Here is an 18,159-nt window from a genome sequence, read left to right as displayed (position 1 = left end):
TGACAAAAGATTTGTGCTTTATATAGTGTCTCATAAATTTTTATGTGTTCCAGTTTTAAAACATACTGAAAGAAATCTATCACTAGAGGATTGGGAAGACCTATTTTTCAAGACTTCATAATAGCTCTTAGGGTTCAGCAAAGGATATATTCAGCTTTCATACCATATAGGATTGCAGAGAATGATTTTTCATGTTTTGTTTAGACTTTCCAAATCTATCAGTGAGTCAGAGGTAGCCAGCTGTCACAATGGAAGCTTTTTAGAAAAGCATCTTGTGCATGTACCAAAATGATGGACATAGTCAAATATGGTTATTGGAAACTATCATTACTATACACTACCCTGCTGAGATTATTCGATATATTAAAGAGACAGAAGTAGTCTCTCTTTAAAGAAAGGTTTCCTTCATACCTTTTATTTCCTCTCAAAGAGGTTGCTCTTTTAAATGATAACTTTTAGACTACTGTATAGCAGGAGCACTAGGAGATTAAGAAACTAGGAAAATAAGAGATACAATCTGTTACACTCCAGCTAAAATAAGTACTAATTTTTTAAATAAAAAGCAAAAACCAAAATTCAGATTTTTATTATTTAAGTGATGGCAGTGTGTGCAGTGCTCTACAAGGGATAAAAAAACCATGAATAATGTGTAATATAAGTGAAACAAGAAAATAAGATAATGGTAGGGAAGGAGATACCACAGATTTTTTACTGTTCATTTTGTTTTTTCTAATTTCTTTGGTAAACATGGGTTGAAATACTGCAAACCATTGTGTAATGCAATTGTCCCACTAATCTAGCGTGTTTAAAACCAGGAATTTTGAAGTCATCAATACTTTGTGACTTTAAATTTTCAAAATGAAATAAAAAATTAAAATCTTCTTTGCTATTTAGAGAACCACCTCCAATTTAGGGGCCAGGACCTAGCAGGGGAGCTCTAACTAGTTCAGCGGGTACAGAGAAGGGAACAATTCATGGGTGGAGTCTTTGGATCTGTTCTTCTGCCATGCAACTATGCTTCTGTAACTGTATGTAATGTATCCTCTTGAAAAACACCGCTTTTCACTTTCTTCTTCCATAAACATTACTAATGAAAATGATTACAGATGCAGCTGACATGTTTCCCTTCTCATGTCGTTTGACAGCTGCCTATTTTGTCCACTGCTTGCAGGAAGAGTGGCCCCTTGCAGCTAGCTGGTGGGTGGTTGGAACCAGGGTGGACCAAGTGACCCCCTCTACCAGCTACCCCTATCAGCTCCCTGCTCCACTAAGTTCCCTTTGCAGCTGTCCCTCCCCACACTACCATGTGCTGCTCCTGCCCTCTGCCTTGGAGCTGCTCCCAGAGACTCCTGCTTGCTGTATAGGGGGAGGAGGGAAAAGAGGAGCTAATGTCAAGGTGTCTCCCCCTCCCTCCTGCACCCCGCTTACCCCATCTTCCATAGAGCAGGGGAGACTCATGATGGAGAGAGGGAACTTCTCGGCAGTAGCTGCCCTCTCAGGTCTCAGCAAGCTGATTTAATTAACAAGGCAGCGTACTTAAGCCTGGGGTCAGCTACTTATAGGAGAAATACACATTTTCTCTCTCACACACAGGGTGTATGTCTCTGTCTGCCCTCCCTCCTTTCCTGCTGCCTTGTAGAGTGTTGTGAAAGTTAACTCCTGAGGACAAGGTCAATTGCTAGTTCATTTAGCAGTAAGGCATTCCTTGGAAAATATCCCACACTCTGACTCCTCCACCTCAACCAAGCTTCACAACCATCATCACTATGTACCAGTATTAATTGTTTGTTTAAAACTTAAACTGTGTGTGTGTGTGTGTATATATATTTTATATATATAGTCTTTTGTCTGGTGAAAAAAATTTCCCTGGAACCTAACCCCCTCGTTTACATTAATTCTTATGGAAAAATTGGATTTGCTTAACATCATTTTACTTAAAGTCACATTTTTCAGGAATATAACTACAATGTTAAGTGAGGAGTTCCTGTATAGGACCCAATTTTGCCCTCAGGTACCAATATATAAATCTCTGCAATTCCAACTGAAGTCAGCCAGAGCTGTAAGTGCATATAAGAGGGCAGAATTGGGCACACTGCATATTGAGGTTTACATTTAACGACACAACCAGTCATCCACAATACTCATTTAAAGACACCTGAATTCAATGAGAGTCTTGCAGCTTGACTTCCATGAGCCTTGAATCAGGCTCTGTGTTCATGACATGGGTAAGTAAAGTAAATTGACTTACAGGCAAAAATTGTAAAGTTGAGGAAGGTTTGCAAGCTTCAAATGCCACCCTGAAATGTTTGGGGCTTCACAACAGTGTTTTCAACACTTAGATAAAAGCAATCAATAATTATTGCTGTAAATAAACAATACAAAACCTCAAATGCTCATCTATACACGAGATTTTAGTAAAATATCTATTATTTCAGTCACACACAGCTTTTTTATTTTCATGTAACAAAGAGCTTGAGTCGAGTCTCAGCAATTACATACATACTATGGAAGCCTCCAATATGTGGGAATTACTTGACATCACTATGACTAATTAATTCTCATTGGTAATGTGAGAAATAATTTCAGCCATACAGCAACATAGTAGTTAAAGAACCATGTACTAAAAGAAATTATCAGTTGCTAAACAGTGTCATTCAACAACATTTATTGTATGCTTCTGCAACTATTCCCTGCCAATCTCTACAATGAAAATAAAAAAAAAAAAGCAGGTTTGGGAAATTTAAAAAGATCGTAAGACAGGCCCAAAGTGATTACAAAAATGTTAGGACCAAATCCTGCAATCCCTCTTAGGGACTTTCACTGAATTAAGTCGTTGTGCATACTGTGTAGAGATACCATGATTTGGGCCTTTTGGGTCTGATCCAAAATTCACTGAAGTAGAACGATTTCATTGATTTTAGTTGGCTTTGTATCAGACACTGTGTTTCTATGATTGTTGGACCTTGGCCTCTTTTTCACTGTGCAAGAGCAAAGTCACAGATTTGTACTATGATTTTGCAAAATTTCCATGGAATATCTGTGTCTGACAAATTTACAACCAAATAAGACTAATTAAAAATAAAATGTAAATCAAAATAAGGCATGAGTCTGAAACAAAATCCCTTTGGGGAGGAAGAAGCATTGGAATATCAACCCAGATTCAAATTTTAAGGATGACAATGTCACTGTCATAGCCCTGATCAGAACTTGAACACCCTGGAAATACGGAATGTTTTCAACTCAGATCAGAATTTTCTGACCTGAGCCCTATCTGTAATAAAATAAAGTACATTCCATTATCTGAAGTATACTGCAATGCATTATGTAGAGTACCAGGACCTGGTATTCTAAACTACAAGTAACCACTATGAACCAGATTGGGATATCCTTATTCATGATGAGCAGCACATTATATCACAAGTAGGAAAGTACTATTCTTTGAGAATAAAGGTATCAGAACTAGGCCCCTGTTTTGTTTTGTGCAGCTAATTCTTCAATTAGCTCCTGACATATTTGGTGGCATTTAAAAAAAATCCAAATTGCTTCAATATTTGTTTCCACGCACTTTTATTCAGCATAAATTGCCCTTAGAAACAGTTACGCACTAATACGGGTAATTCATTGCAGAAGACTGTGATTTTTTTTTTCTTCACTTCAAGAGGATGCCAGTTGCTACAACTGGACCATTACTTTGCTGCATTATTTATGATAAAGCTTGGTATTCGCATTCATTGTATTCAATGAGTTCTATTCAGAAATGTCCACATTACCTTCATTTTTTTCTACTGCTATCATAAATGGAAGTGCTCACAAATGTATCCGCATCTGTTAAGCGATCAAACAGAATAATTTACTATTTACTTGTCTGTAGTAAAGCTTTGAGATTTTGTGGCCCATTGTACAGGCCACCTGAGCTATATGCTTCAGAGATTTTCATTTTAAAAATTAAAGAGCACAATATATTAATACAAAATGATTTGTTTCATAAATTGAATAATACTGCTACAGCACAAAGATAAAAGAGTGTTTCTAATCTATATAAAATTACTCTGATACCATAAGAAACATTACAGCAGAGCTATAGTTAAGATTAATATCAGCATTTCTGTTTAAAGCTCAACTGGTCAAAGTGCTCTAAAACTGAATTGCCTTGAAATCTGGTGTGCCTTATCGGGGTGCAGGATGTGGTCAGTGATCCAAATTTGGGGCCATCTGATCAAGGGGATTCCAGCATATAGCCTCCAAGAAAAAAAACACACTTTTCTTAAAGTTGACAATTTTGGAAACACATTTTTGTGTGCAGAGAGAGATCAAGAGGGCTGAGATAATTGCATCAGGGTCTCCAATGCTCAGGGGTTACTACAACAGAGTGCATGCCACCCATCACCCATTATTTGAAAAAGAGTTTGTTTCTTCAGTTAGGCCTTCTGCCAAGATTAAGGGCAGGTCTACCCTACCACTTAAATCAATCTAACTTACATAGCTCAGGGGAACCCCCTTCCCCTGCAACTCAAGTTTCGCTCTGCCCCCACACTGGCACTATGTCAACTGCCCACATAGCTTCTGCTTCTTGCCAACGTAGAGTAATTATGCTGACAAGAGAGTGCTCTCCCACTTTTATAGTGTATCTTCACCAGACACGCTGCAGCTGTGCTGATGTGGTGCTGTAGTGTATACTTGCCCTAAGGCTCACATGCCTAATACATTACACTGCACCTGTGCAGAGAGTGAGAACACAAGGAGTGTTTAAAGGTGCCCTAGAGTCACAGGACTTGTGCAGCTCCAAGGGAATGTTCCTGCCAATGAATCTAAGCACCACACAGGCACTAAAATCCAATTCAAGACAGAAATCTGAAATAAAAAGACGAGCTATTTTTGCTCTGATCTGCCTTTGTCAAAGCATCTTTTAATGATGGAGAAATGCAATCTGAGTGCAGCATTCAGAAGGTGCCAAAACTATTTTTGAAAAGAAAATAAATGACAGATGCAAATGTTCACTGGGAGGGGCTGGTGATTTGCAGTGGCAGAGTAGGTGGAAATAGGATGAGAAAGGTGTAGGTGTGAGGAGGGATTGAGAGGATGGGAGGGGGGACGGGGAGGAGGGGTGAGACACTGAGGGGAAACATGGGGGTGAGTAACAGGACTGAAGGAAAATGGAGGCAGTGGCACCTGTCAGGACCACATTCCCCTCCCATGAGTGTGTCACAAGCTAGAGAGGGTGGGGCACCAGTGGGGATCTGACATCCCCTTCCCCCCTCATGCGAACTGGAATCAAGGGTGAGGCATACAGTCAACGTGGATTCATCAAGGGCAAGTCATGCCTGACCAACCTGATTGCCTTCTATGATGAGATAAGTGGCTCTGTGGATATGGGGAAAGAAGTGCACATGATATACTTTGACTTTAGCAAAGCTTTTGATACGGTCTCCCACAGTATTCTTGCCAGCAAGTTAAAAAAGTATGAATTAGATGAATGTACTATAAGGTGAATAGAAAGCTGGCTAGATTGTTGGGTTCAATGGGTAGTGATCCACAGCTTAATGTCTACTTGGCAGCCAGTATTAAGCAGAGTGCTCCAGGGATCGGTCCTGGGGCCAGTTTTGTTCAACATCTTCATTAATGATCTGGATGGTGGGATGGATTGTACCCTCAGCACATTTGCAGATGACAATAAGCTGGGGGGAGAGATAGATACGCTGGAGGGTGGGGATAGGGTCCAGAGTGACCTAGACAAATTGGAAGTTTAGGCCAAAAGAAATCTGATGACGTTCAACAAGGACAAGTGCTGAGTCTTGCATGTAGGATGGAAGAATCGCATGCACTGCTACAGGCTGGGGACCAATTGGCTAGGCAGCAGTTCTGCAGAAAATGACCTGGGGATTACAGTGGACAAGAAGCTGGATATGAGTCAACAGTGTGTCCTTGTTGCCAAGAAGGCTAACGGCATATTGGGCTGCATTAGTAGAAGCACTGCCAGCAGATCGAGGAAAGTGATTATTCCCCTCTATTAAGCACTGGTGAGGCCATATCTGGAGTATTGCACCCAGTTTGGGGTCCCCCACTACGGAAAGCATGTGGACAAATTGGAGAGAGTCCAGTGGAGGACAATGAAAATGATCAGGGGTCTGGTGCATATGACTTATGAGGAGAGGATGAGGGAAATGGGCTTGTTTAGTCTGCAGAAGAGAAGAGTGAGGGAGGATTTGATAGCAGCCTTCAACTACCTGAAGATAGGTTTCAAAGAGAATGGAGCTAGGCTGGTCTCAGTGGTAGCAGATGACAAATCCATTCCATAACTGTAGGCTGCATCTACACTACAGGGTTACGCTAGCATAAGTATGGCACTATAGGTGTGCAGCTATTGTCCCTATAGTGTACCTACTCTCCTGACAGAAAAAGTTCACTTGTGAAATTAAACAACCCCTTCACACTTACTCACAGGATACCATGTAAACTTATACTTCCCCTTATCTTCACTAACCCCCACAGACTGCTCTCATATCCCAGCTCACTATTGATAATCCCTGTGGAAAGACCCTCCCATCCTCTGGTGCCCTGCTACTGTGACAACCTATAGAATCTTTCAGTAGCTCCTTGAAGTATTCATGTTCCCCTTTCCTTTACTCACACACATGGGGTAGGCACAAACCTGATCTCCTCATATCACAGCCATATCTCTGTGACACTCAAACTAATCCCCATCTCTCATCTTACAAATATACTTCTATCAACCTGCCCCACCTACCTCCTCCACTGTTCAAAGCATTTAACTTACACACTGAATGCAGGGCAGTGCATGCAGATAATTCCCATTGCTGTTGCAGCTCCAGGAAAGCAGAGTTAAGGATAGCTCTGTATTTACCTTAATGCTGTATTTTCTGAAGATTGACTTATGCTGAACTAGACATTCTAGAAGGGCACAAGCTGGTACTGGGAAACCTTAACTCTGCGCTAATGAACTTTTTTGCCATTTAATTATACAAAGTCAGCAAATCCTTGAGTTCTTTTGTGAATAATTTTTAATTTACAGAACCTAAAACTCTGAATATTCTGTATTTGATTCCTCTACTTGGTGACTAGCTCCATCATCTTACGTTTCAGCCGCTCCTCTGAGACAAAATACATTTATTCTTTGCCCATTATTAAAAGAGGTATTCATAAATATAAACCCCTTTGACTTTACTTTTATTTGGTGTGTTGTGTATGTGCACGCGTATGTATGCATACATCATTTTATTTTATATATATATATATATATTATAATTTACCCCCACACGGGGTATCCATATTCTAAGCTTCAGAACCATATGATAACTAGAGTTGGTCTGAATTTTTCCAACTGACTTTGTTTCTGTCAACAAATGCTCATTCTTTGAACTCAAAACATTTGAAGGAATCTCTTGATTTCAACAAAGCTTTTGTGGAAATCAGACAGGTTCCTGACTCCCTGACTCCCCTGGCTCCTCATCAGTCTGTCTAGAGGAAACTGAGAGCCTTGCAGTCCTGGGAGCCTTGCCTCCAGATGGAGCTCTCAAGGCATCTAAGCTCCTCAGGACCTTTGTGGCCCTGGAAGCTGTGGGAGTCAAGCTTAAGACAAGTTTCCTAGTTTCTAAGTTTCCCATTCTGTGGCAGAGAACTCAAATGGAAATGTTCCAAAGAACCAAAATATTCTTTCCACAGCAAATTTCATATTAAAAAAAACAATCTGAGTCTGAACAAAAACAACTTCTTAGAATTCCCTGTGGAACAGAAATTCCAAGTTTGAGCAGCTATAGTGACAATCAATATCCAACCTTTTCCAACCTACTCACTAAACAGTGCACAATTCCTTTTTGACTAAAAAGGGTGGTCAGGTAGAATCCGAAGGGTAGGGAAAGCTTTATCTATGTTACATACTCCATGTCCCTGCTTTAAAAGACATCTCTATCATTTTAGTTTTAATGATTCCTGTTTATGGGTCTTGCACTGAGACACTGTTCCATAGTCTAACAAAATCTGATTGGGAATTTTTTCTTAATATTCAGCTTATTTTTTTCCTTTTAACCCCCTACTATTGTTGGAAGTTATTTGTTTTGCTCTTTTGTGATTGCACCATTCAAATAGCAGGGCTGGAAATATAACCTGTAGCCCTTCAAAAGCTCATGATATATGTAAAAAGGCTAACATTGGCATATGTATGTTAAGGATAAAAGAACAAAAGCCTCGAAATAAAAACCCCACAAATTCCGAGGCCCTACTGAAGCCAATAGGACTACTCAGATGCTTAAATTTACAAACATGTTGAGTTATCTTGATTAACTGGGGCCCAAGTAACTAGATTTCAAGACAGAGTTCTGTCAGAAGAAGTTCTCACCTCTCTGTTATCGCCTTCATCATCTACTCACAGAAGAGAAAAAGCCTTGAATGTAAGGACCATAACTTTTTAGGCCGCTTCATCCCAAGAGAGACAGTCTGTCACTCTGTATTCTCCCTTACAATAAATACCAGAAATACCAGACTACACTAACCCACTGATACTTGGAAGAGACTTTTGTTTTGCTATCGGAGGGGTAGCCGTGTTAGTCTGGATCTGTAAAAGCAGCAAAGAGTCCTGTAGCACCTTATAGACTAACAGACGTTTTGGAGCATGAGCTTTCGTGGGTGAATACATGTATGCATCTGACGAAGTGGGTATTCACCCACGAAAGCTCATGCTCCAAAACGTCTGTTAGTCTATAAGGTGCCACAGGACTCCTTGCTTTGTTTTGCAGTCTCTTACAGCTATCTTAAATGGGGGGTGGATCTCACAGCTGTTTAATGGAGGTTTAACCCAATACATCACTTACTATTTAAATTACAAATCTTCCTGAGCATGATGCCATCTGCTTCCGTCAGCAACATTGTTATATGAACTGGTAGCTGGTAAAAGTACAGCACAAATAAACACAAGTTAAAAAACTGTAAATTTAAACGAACTGTATATTTAAGAGTGATATCTGCTTATTTCACACATACTTATTTTACAATTGCAAAAGTGGGGGGGATTCAGAATTTATCTCAAATGCATTTTGTCAACTGAAGAGATATTGTCTAAATAATTAGCAGTAAGTGAATATGAATATAATATGTTAATCTTTCTACTAGGCAACTACCAGTTTATTATCAAGAAAACCAGCTTCCTTTAATCTAAAATATATATTGTAATCTTTAAAATGGATGATCTCTCTTTGTCCTGAAGGTAATTTATTAAAAGAAAAAAATATAAATTCCTATTGCCTGACTGGAGCCTTATCATAAAATGCACAATATAATTCACAGTCATATTTGATTCTAAACTTACAATCTTTATGTCACAGTCAAGGCTATAAACAACTACACTACTGGAAAAAAAGCTATTAGGAGATGCTAATGAAACAAAAGATAATTAATTAAAACAGATATCACACTCTGGTCCTTGTCTGCATATTGAAATAAAATTTAATTGCCTAAATAAGTGATTTTCAACATGTGGTCCATGGACCCCTGAGGGTCCACAGACACATCTAAGTTTTCTAAAGGGGTCCGCACCTCCATTCAACATTTTTTAGCACATGGAAGAAGACTGAAAACCACTGACCTAAGTCTTTAAGGGACCTAGGTTGTATAGCAGATTAGTAAAATAGGCTTTCAACTCCAAAGATTTGGGTTCAAATATCATTCTAAGTCCTGGTTAAAAATGAGTTTGATGATCTCATACTCAGTTACAAGACTTCCTTCTTTACTCCCAAGCTATTGATACAAATGCACTAAAGATCTCCTCTCATACTTGTTTCCAGTCTTGCAGTCCTTCCTCATACAGATACTTGTGTGTGCTATATTACCACATACATATAGATAACATACACGAAAACTATTCCAGGACAGAAGCTGAGAGAACCTCTGGACAGGAACTACTGTGAGGCAGGAAGGCAATGTGGTACCTAAACACCAGAATTTGGAAATATTAATATTTCTATACTGGGTGATAATTAAAACAGAAAGAGACATTTCTTTGAGAGAGGCATCTAACTTTGTGTCTGTATATATGTACCGACAATTTGTGGGTACAAAAGATAGTCATCTAAATTCCGACGTCCTGAAGCACAGTAACAAGTGACAAACTCAAAGATGATCCCACACCACAATTTACCCAGGAATTTTAGGCTATCGTCAAATTTTTCCCCAAACAATTCCAAGAGAAAACTCTACAAATTCAGTCCCCATAAACCCACCCCATGGACATTCTACATGCTTCTTAAGATACACAAACAAGAGAACCCAGGCAGACCCATCATATATGGCCATGGAACTCTTCCTGACGGAATATGGAGACTCACAGAAACCATCTTCAGACTAATCACCACGCAAAAGGCCAACTTCCCCCAGGACACAACCGACTTCTTCCACAAACTCCACAATATTAACAACCTCTCTCAGAATACCATCCTTGCCATCATGGATGTCACATCCTTATATACCAACATCTCTCACAATTGCCACCCGGCACTTAAGCAGGGAGGAGTTTGTCTGGCTGGCCGGGAGAAGAAGGCAATGCTTTCTGGGTAGGAGTGACTGTGACCTGTACCACAGAGGTTAGGGGGAATGGGTGGCAGAGGTGGTATCTGGCCATCCAGCCTGGCAAGGGGTGGCAGTTGCAGGGGCCACTGCCAGGTACAAGGATCACGCTCAACCAGTCACTCAGGGACTTCACCTGACAGGAGTCAGCCTATTGGAATAGTAAATATGCAAAATACTCTGGGCCCAGGAGTGGAAGGTCCAAAAGCTGGTCTTTCAGTGTGGGAATTGATGGTATTACACAGATGCTGCATGCTGATTTGCATTTGCGACAGCAGCTTCAGGCAGCTAGGTATGAGGGGTCTGCATGGGGTCACAGAGCAGGCCCAGCCTGGGCTGAAGTTTGGGCAGCAAGACAGGGACAGGTCCTCTCAGCAAAGGTAGCGATGCCCATGTTGCAAATGAAGCCCCAGGGCATATGGGGACTTATCGGCCATTACGGCATGTAACCTCATGGGACAGGGTAGAGACTCCTGGGGGTTTCTGGGGGAGTAGGGCTCTGAGGAAATTCCTCCATGCAGTTCTCAGCACAGTTATGCTGGGGCAGCTAATGCACAGGGAGGTGTAACAGATAGTAAATATGGGCAAGGCAAGCAAAATAGCGAACTGCCCAATAGGCCCAGGGTGCCTAAAACATTTTAAAAAAGCAGGAGGGAGGCTGCCTTCCTCATCTATGCAGGTGTTATAGTACAGGCCAACCCACAGAGGAGCCCTACCAGCATCAACTTCCTGGACAACGTGATTAGCTTCAACAATGGAACCCTACAGACAACTATATAAAAGAAACCCGGGGATCACCATACCTACCTGCATAGATCCAATAACCAAGCCAAACACATCAAGAAATCTTATCTATCTACAACCAAGCACTCTGTCAGATGCCATAGAATATGCTCTGAGGAGAAAGTCTGGGATATACATCTTAACATACTCAAAACCCACCTTCACCAAACAAGGACACTCCACCAGAGAAATAGATTGTATTATGGAATGGGTCATCCAAATACCCTAGCATACTTGTTTCAATAGAAATAAAACCCCCTCTGACTGCACACCCCTAATTGACATCTACCACCCCAAACTGGAACCCCTACTGGCTATCACCAAATAACCACAACTCATACTCGATGTGGACCCCATCCTGAAATAAGTCTTTCCTGAATCCCATCTTTGGGTCTTCAAATAACTCCTCAACCTCTCCAAGCTCATCATTAGAAGCAAGCACCCCACAGACCAGGACACATCAACATGCAGCGGCAGCAGACCCGGCCAGAACAACAGATGCAAAACTTGTAGACATATGTCCACTGCTACAGTGATCACCACCCTCCACAATAAACTTTTCAGGATCCAGAGGTTCTACACATGCCTATTACAGCATGTGGTGTACCTCATGCAGTGCACTAAATGCCCCAATAGCAACTATGTGGGTGAAGCCTGACAATCACTACACTCTTGAATGAACTCTCACAGGAAAATGATAAAAGACAAAAACACCACATCACCCGTGAGTGAACACTTTTCACAAAGTGATCACTCTATATCTGACCTATCCGTCCTCATCCTCCAAGGAAACCTGCACAACACTTTCAAAAGACGAGGCTGGGAGCTTAAATTCCTGATTTTGCTAGACATTAAAAATCATGGATTGAATAGACATACCGGACTTATTACAACTATGTATAACCCACTAGCAACCCTCCCCACCAGCTGTTTTTCCCTCCTCTTCCCTTTCCTCTCTGTGATGGGAGGGATGCTGAAATGGGTGGTAAGTATTCCTGATAAACATTCTGTTCCATCTTGTATTTAGCAGCGACACTCTAAATTTCCCAGAGCTGAAGAAGAGATTTATGTAAGCTCAAATTCTTGTCTCTCTCACCAGCAGAAATTGGTCTTATAAAAGATATTCCCTCATCCACTTTACCTTTCTGACTCATAACACAAGTAGTAAGACTTCTTAGCTGTATCACTGTACCCAAAATGGATTGCATAAGAAGAACTGCACGTTCGAAATCAGAGGATGCTTTTTTTAAAATCTGCCCCAGAAATAGTTTAAATGGACCAAAGTTTATTTAAATGAGTTATACAATCCCTATCATATTCAGTATCTTGTTTAAATGCCCAGATTCGCACCAAGAGTGTAACAATGTATGTAATAATACATAAAGTATGTGATGTAGTCTATTTAGTATTCTCATAGATAAACTAGGAAAGTACAATTTAGATGGGGCTACTATAAGGTGGGTGCGTAACTGGCTGGATAACCGTACTCAGAGAGTAGTTGTTAATGGCTCCCAATTCTGCTGGAAAGGTATAACAAGTGGGGTTCCGCAGGGGTCTGTTTTGGGACCAGTTCTGTTCAATATCTTCATCAACGATTTAGATGTTGGCATAGAAAGTACGCTTATTAAGTTTGCGGACGATACCAAACTGGGAGGGATTGCAACTGCTTTGGAGGACAGGGTCAAAATTCAAAATGATCTGGACAAATTGGAGAAATGGTCTGAGGTAAACAGGATGAAGTTCAATAAAGATAAATGCAAAGTGCTCCACTTAGGAAGGAACAATCAGTTTCACACATACAGAATGGGAAGAGACTGTCTAGGAAGGAGTATGGCAGAAAGAGATCTAGGGGACATAGTGGACCACAAGCTTAATATGAGTCAACAGTGTGATACTGTTGCAAAAAAAGCAAACGTGATTCTGGGATGCATTAACAGGTGTGTTGTAAACAAGACACGAGAAGTCATTCTTCCGCTTTACTCTGCGCTGGTTGGGCCTCAACTGGAGTATTGTGTCCAGTTCTGGGCACCGCATTTCAAGAGAGATGTGGAGAAATTGGAGAGGGTCCAGAGAAGAGCAACAAGAATGATTAAAGGTCTTGAGAACATGACCTATGAAGGAAGGCTGAAGGAATTGGGTTTGTTTAGTTTGGAAAAGAGAAGACAGAGAGGGGACATGATAGCAGTTTTCAGGTATCTAAAAGGGTGTCATCAGGAGGAGGGAGAAAACTTGTTCACCTTAGCCTCCAATGATAGAACAAGAAGCAATGGGCTTAAACTGCAGCAAGGGAGATTTAGGTTGGACATTAGGAAAAAGTTCCTAACTGTCAGGGTAGTTAAACACTGGAATAGATTGCCTAGGGAAGTTGTGGAATCTCCATCTCTGGAGATATTTAAGAGTAGGTTAGATAAATGTCTATTAGGGATGGTCTAGACAATATTTGGTCCTGCCATGAGGGCAGGGGACTGGACTCGATGACCTCTCAAGGTCCCTTCCAGTCATGGAGTCTATGAATCTATGAATCTAGTACTATACCTATCTTCATTTTCTTAATCTTTCATGATTAAAAATATTATACAGACATATTATATGTCATACACTATCTTTCTGGTGGACCCTGCATGTATCAACAAGGGGACTAATAGTTTTTATTGTTTTCACACAAGGCTTATATGCACACATAATTTAAGTTGAACAATCATTTATCCACTAGCCTTTCCTAAGAATTTTTAAAACCATACTGAATAATTCAAATGGAATAATTTATAAATGATGATCATGCTTGCACATTTCAAAGAGCAGGCATGTGATATTTCTGAATACATTCAATTAGTTCCCTTTTAAAAAGGGTGAAGTTTGGCGCTCATGTATTGAAAGGACTAATAGCAACTAATAGTCAGCACCAGAGCTCGTGCATACAGTAGTTGTGCAGGTTTCTCCATGTAGCTCTGTCACTGAACCTCGAGACTGACCTTCAACACTCCTGGGCTTCACCACAGATTATGCTAGAATGTGACAAATTACGAAAGGGCTTCTTTTTGCACACAGCAACTAGGAAGAAAACACCAAATTCATTTCACCTTACACTCCCAGACTGCTCTGCTCTCACTTATATAAATGTAAATTATATGCCCCTTAAAATCAAACCAGTTACATCAGTTGGAAAACACTAAGAAGTGACTCGGGCTCTTCATTGCCTAACAGAAAAACCTAAGGTGGCTGTGAAGCAATGCTTCCATTATCCATCACCTCCCATTTGTTTTCCAATAGCTTCCCAATTTTAAATATGGTCTCCTCTAACATCTTTTAGTGTAACATCTTTTAGTGGTAAGCAGAAAAGAAAAAACTTTCAATTCATTATAATATCATTACCCCTTTTTGACTCAAGCAACTAGCCAAAAAATTGGGGTCGTGTAACAGAAAACAGCAGTGTCTGGAGATGCAACAATACCATACAGCAGTAAACTTTTGTTCCCAGACACCTTGGACATCCAGTAATGAGGGATGTCCAACAAGGACCACCAACAAGTAACACTGAAAATTCACCTGGTTCTATGAATCCTCTACAGAATACCCTTCAACAAATTTTGTTGAACAAGCACAACAGCAGCAGATCAGCATGAAATGAACACTTGTATCTGTTAAGCTTGTGGCAATCAGAATACAGAAAAGGGATGTGGCTTGACCAATTTTGCAGATTACAAGCTGATCTTGAATACAGTAGCTTTTCACTAGTGCATCCGTACATTCATTTGTTGACAGAAAAGCAGATCTTCTACAAATACCCCTTTATCAGAATCATTGTCTTGAGAAAACTGGACACAAACAAATCTTCTATTGATTTCTGTTTCAGGATGTTCCCATGCATCATAATGATCAAGTTGTGCTCACTGTTGAAGCACCTCATCATGGCACTTCAAATTAGGACATTTGATTTTTAAAAAGAGTGAGACAGAAAGAGAAAACTGTGAGAAGAATAGAAAAAATCTTGTACTTACCAAATGCTCTGTAGAATTCTTCCAGAACTAGGTGCTTGTCACTGTTATAATCATCATATTTCAGCAGATCGAACAGAGAGCAGTCAGACAGATCCTTGTCAAGCTCATCTTGTTTTATTACCTGACAAGAAAATTATAACCATGAAATTACATTTGAGCTCTTAGAGTTTCACAGTATAATTAATTGTTTCTAATAATCATTTAATAGATCATTTTAAGGCTGCTTTGGCAATGAACTGAAACTGTGTAAAGTTGGGGACTTCCACTTGCTTTATAATTATTTATTACAGTTTAGAAAGTTAATATCTTTAAGTCAGTGCCAATGAGTTTACAGAAAAGTTTGTGAAATGTGAGGAATATATCGTATGACACAGCATGTAATAACACTGTATAGATATTCTTGTCTGCAAGCAAGATTTAACTGTATTGAAATTCTTTACAAAAAAAATGAGATGTATTAACAAGGACATTGTCCTCTTATAACAACATTGATTAGTAGCAAGTCTCTCTATCCTATGACCCTCCCTTTCCCCACACCCCAAATCAGAACATTTTTATTTTTGTTAGGTTTCAATTCTTATTACACCAGCAATTACATCAATTTCTTATACACATCTGACAACCCAATTATATTTCCTAAGAACCTATTATAAAAGACCTGAAAAGATATCTCAGTGTCTCCACAAGGGGGGCATCCACTTGGTAACTGGATTATAATTAGTGGTTATTAGATTTTAACACTAATGAACCTCTGCTGAAGGTATGTTCTTCTAATTTGTGCATCATTTATATTCAGTCTCTAGACTTTGCAAGGACAAATGTAGATTACACCAAAAATTGCCAGATGTTAGTCTGCAAATCCCATAGACGCACCTAATATCTTAAAAGTGCCAGGAGATCTTTCATAACAACAAATGCTCGAGAGCCATGTTTTACATCACAGATTAAAGAGAAAACTTAAGTACGCATCCATAAGAATCAAAGAAAACACAGCCAACCGTTGTAGTGCTGCAAGAAGCTCAAACTTCTGCAATGAACACAGCTCAATTCAATATAAAACATACACTTTTCTCCTCCTAAATAAATATAAACACATAAATAATAAAAACTATACTTCAGCTGAAGGGATATTACAGTTTACACTATTACCTTTGAATGCTATGTTTTCCCATAATCAAATGCAGAGGATCCAGACTGTTTCACAAATATGCAATTGGGATATTCCAATTGCTCTACCCAAGGGACAACAAGAGCAGAAAGGAGCAATGCTGACAAATGAATTCACAGCTCTCCTTAGAGCAAATGAAAATATTTCCAAACATGCAAATACCATAAAACAAAAGGACCAATAAGCCTAAAGATAGGAAATGCAAACTTATTTTTCCCTAACAAAGGGGATGGTTCTCATATAGAGCTGTACGAAATTCTTTAAACATGTATAATGACCTTGTTAATAATTTATAAATGATAATTTATAGATGCACAAGCACAAAAACCTTAAAAACTACCATGCACATAGTTTAGTTATTAAATAAGATGTTAACTGAAGAAAATTAGTTCTATTATGCATTGTTTATCTAGCTTGTTTATTATGATTAATGCCACCAGAATGCAGAAAAAGGATGCTGTATGGAATCTATGCAATGAAACTGGTCCTTAAGCACCCAACCATCTCTTTAGCTGGCTGATAAAAGGCAGAAATGCAGCCAAAGACAATTAAATATACATACCTTATGTTCCAAGTTAGTTACTGTGCTTATAGCATTTGGGAATCTCACTGTTAAAGAAGTCTTATAAGTTTCAGCTAATTAACTTCTAAATTTGAGATGCTTGTAGATGTTAAAATTCACAACTGGCTCATGAAAACAGAACTTTGTGTACACAGAATCCCTCAGAACAACAGACCCTGCACTGTCCAGGCCAGGGCTACAAGGGCAAAACCACACTTTCCACATAATAGCGACTCTGGGCCAGGCATCTGAACTGACAGCAGAAAGCCTCGCTCTCCTATGCTCCTAATTATTGCTCGGCCCCAATTGACTCAAATGGAACAGGGACAAGAGCTGGGGATGGGGGTGGGGGTGGGGAGGGAGAGAATCTATTGGAATGAGGACCTGGGGAGTGGGAGACCAGAACTGGGGGGGGAGGGCAGAAGGTGGAGAAGCAAAGAGAATGAAACTGAAACTGGAAGTTGGAAAGAAGAGAGAATGGGACTAGAAGATAGTGTGAAATGGAAGAGAAGGACTGGGAGTCAGTGGGTGAGAATGAGACTGAGATTGGGTGAAGGGCCAGGGCAAACTGAGAGTTCGGTGAGGATACTAGTACCATAAATCAGTGCAACAGGGAGTGGAGGTGGAGAAAGAAAGAAAGAGCCATGCTGGTGCAGAAGGAGGAACAAGGAATCAGAGATGGAGGGTGGGTAAGGAGACTGGGATGAAAAATGTCAGGAGTGGAGACTGGCACTGGTAATGTGAGAAGAAGAATGTGAGGAGCAATGGGTAACGAATAAACAAGACTGAGCCAGGTCAAAAGGGACAGAGAAGAAGGGGTCATAAGCTTGGAGGAAAATGGGTGCAATCTGCTGTCAGCAAATATCTGTGAAACCCACTGGCAAAGTATCCCACCTCCTTTTAGCACTAACTCATATAAGTTAACAACCTACTACTATTAGTCACTCAAATGGCAGAGGTCTGTACAATGAGTCTAAAAGTCCCAAACCCTGCTGATGAGCCACATAGGAATCAATATGCTGTAATAGGATACAATTTCTATTCTTTATGCTGACGTTTCAAAAAACCTAGGAAAC

General features: G+C 40.0%; 1 protein-coding gene across 3 annotated transcripts in view; it reads right to left on the bottom strand.

Moving 5' to 3' along the window:
* The window catches only part of FSTL5 (follistatin like 5), a 578,464-nt gene that overhangs the window by 232,799 nt on the left and 327,506 nt on the right, over positions 1–18,159 (bottom strand). For all 3 annotated transcript variants that reach the window (XM_030564448.1, XM_030564450.1, XM_030564449.1), the window contains exon 6: positions 15,354–15,474. In XM_030564448.1, the coding sequence (XP_030420308.1) occupies positions 15,354–15,474 (121 nt within the window). The remainder of the gene's footprint in view (positions 1–15,353; positions 15,475–18,159) is intronic.

This window comes from Gopherus evgoodei, chromosome 5 (assembly GCF_007399415.2).
Source record: "Gopherus evgoodei ecotype Sinaloan lineage chromosome 5, rGopEvg1_v1.p, whole genome shotgun sequence".
NCBI classification, from domain to species: domain Eukaryota; kingdom Metazoa; phylum Chordata; order Testudines; family Testudinidae; genus Gopherus; species Gopherus evgoodei.
This window is presented reverse-complemented; position numbering and strand designations above follow the sequence as displayed.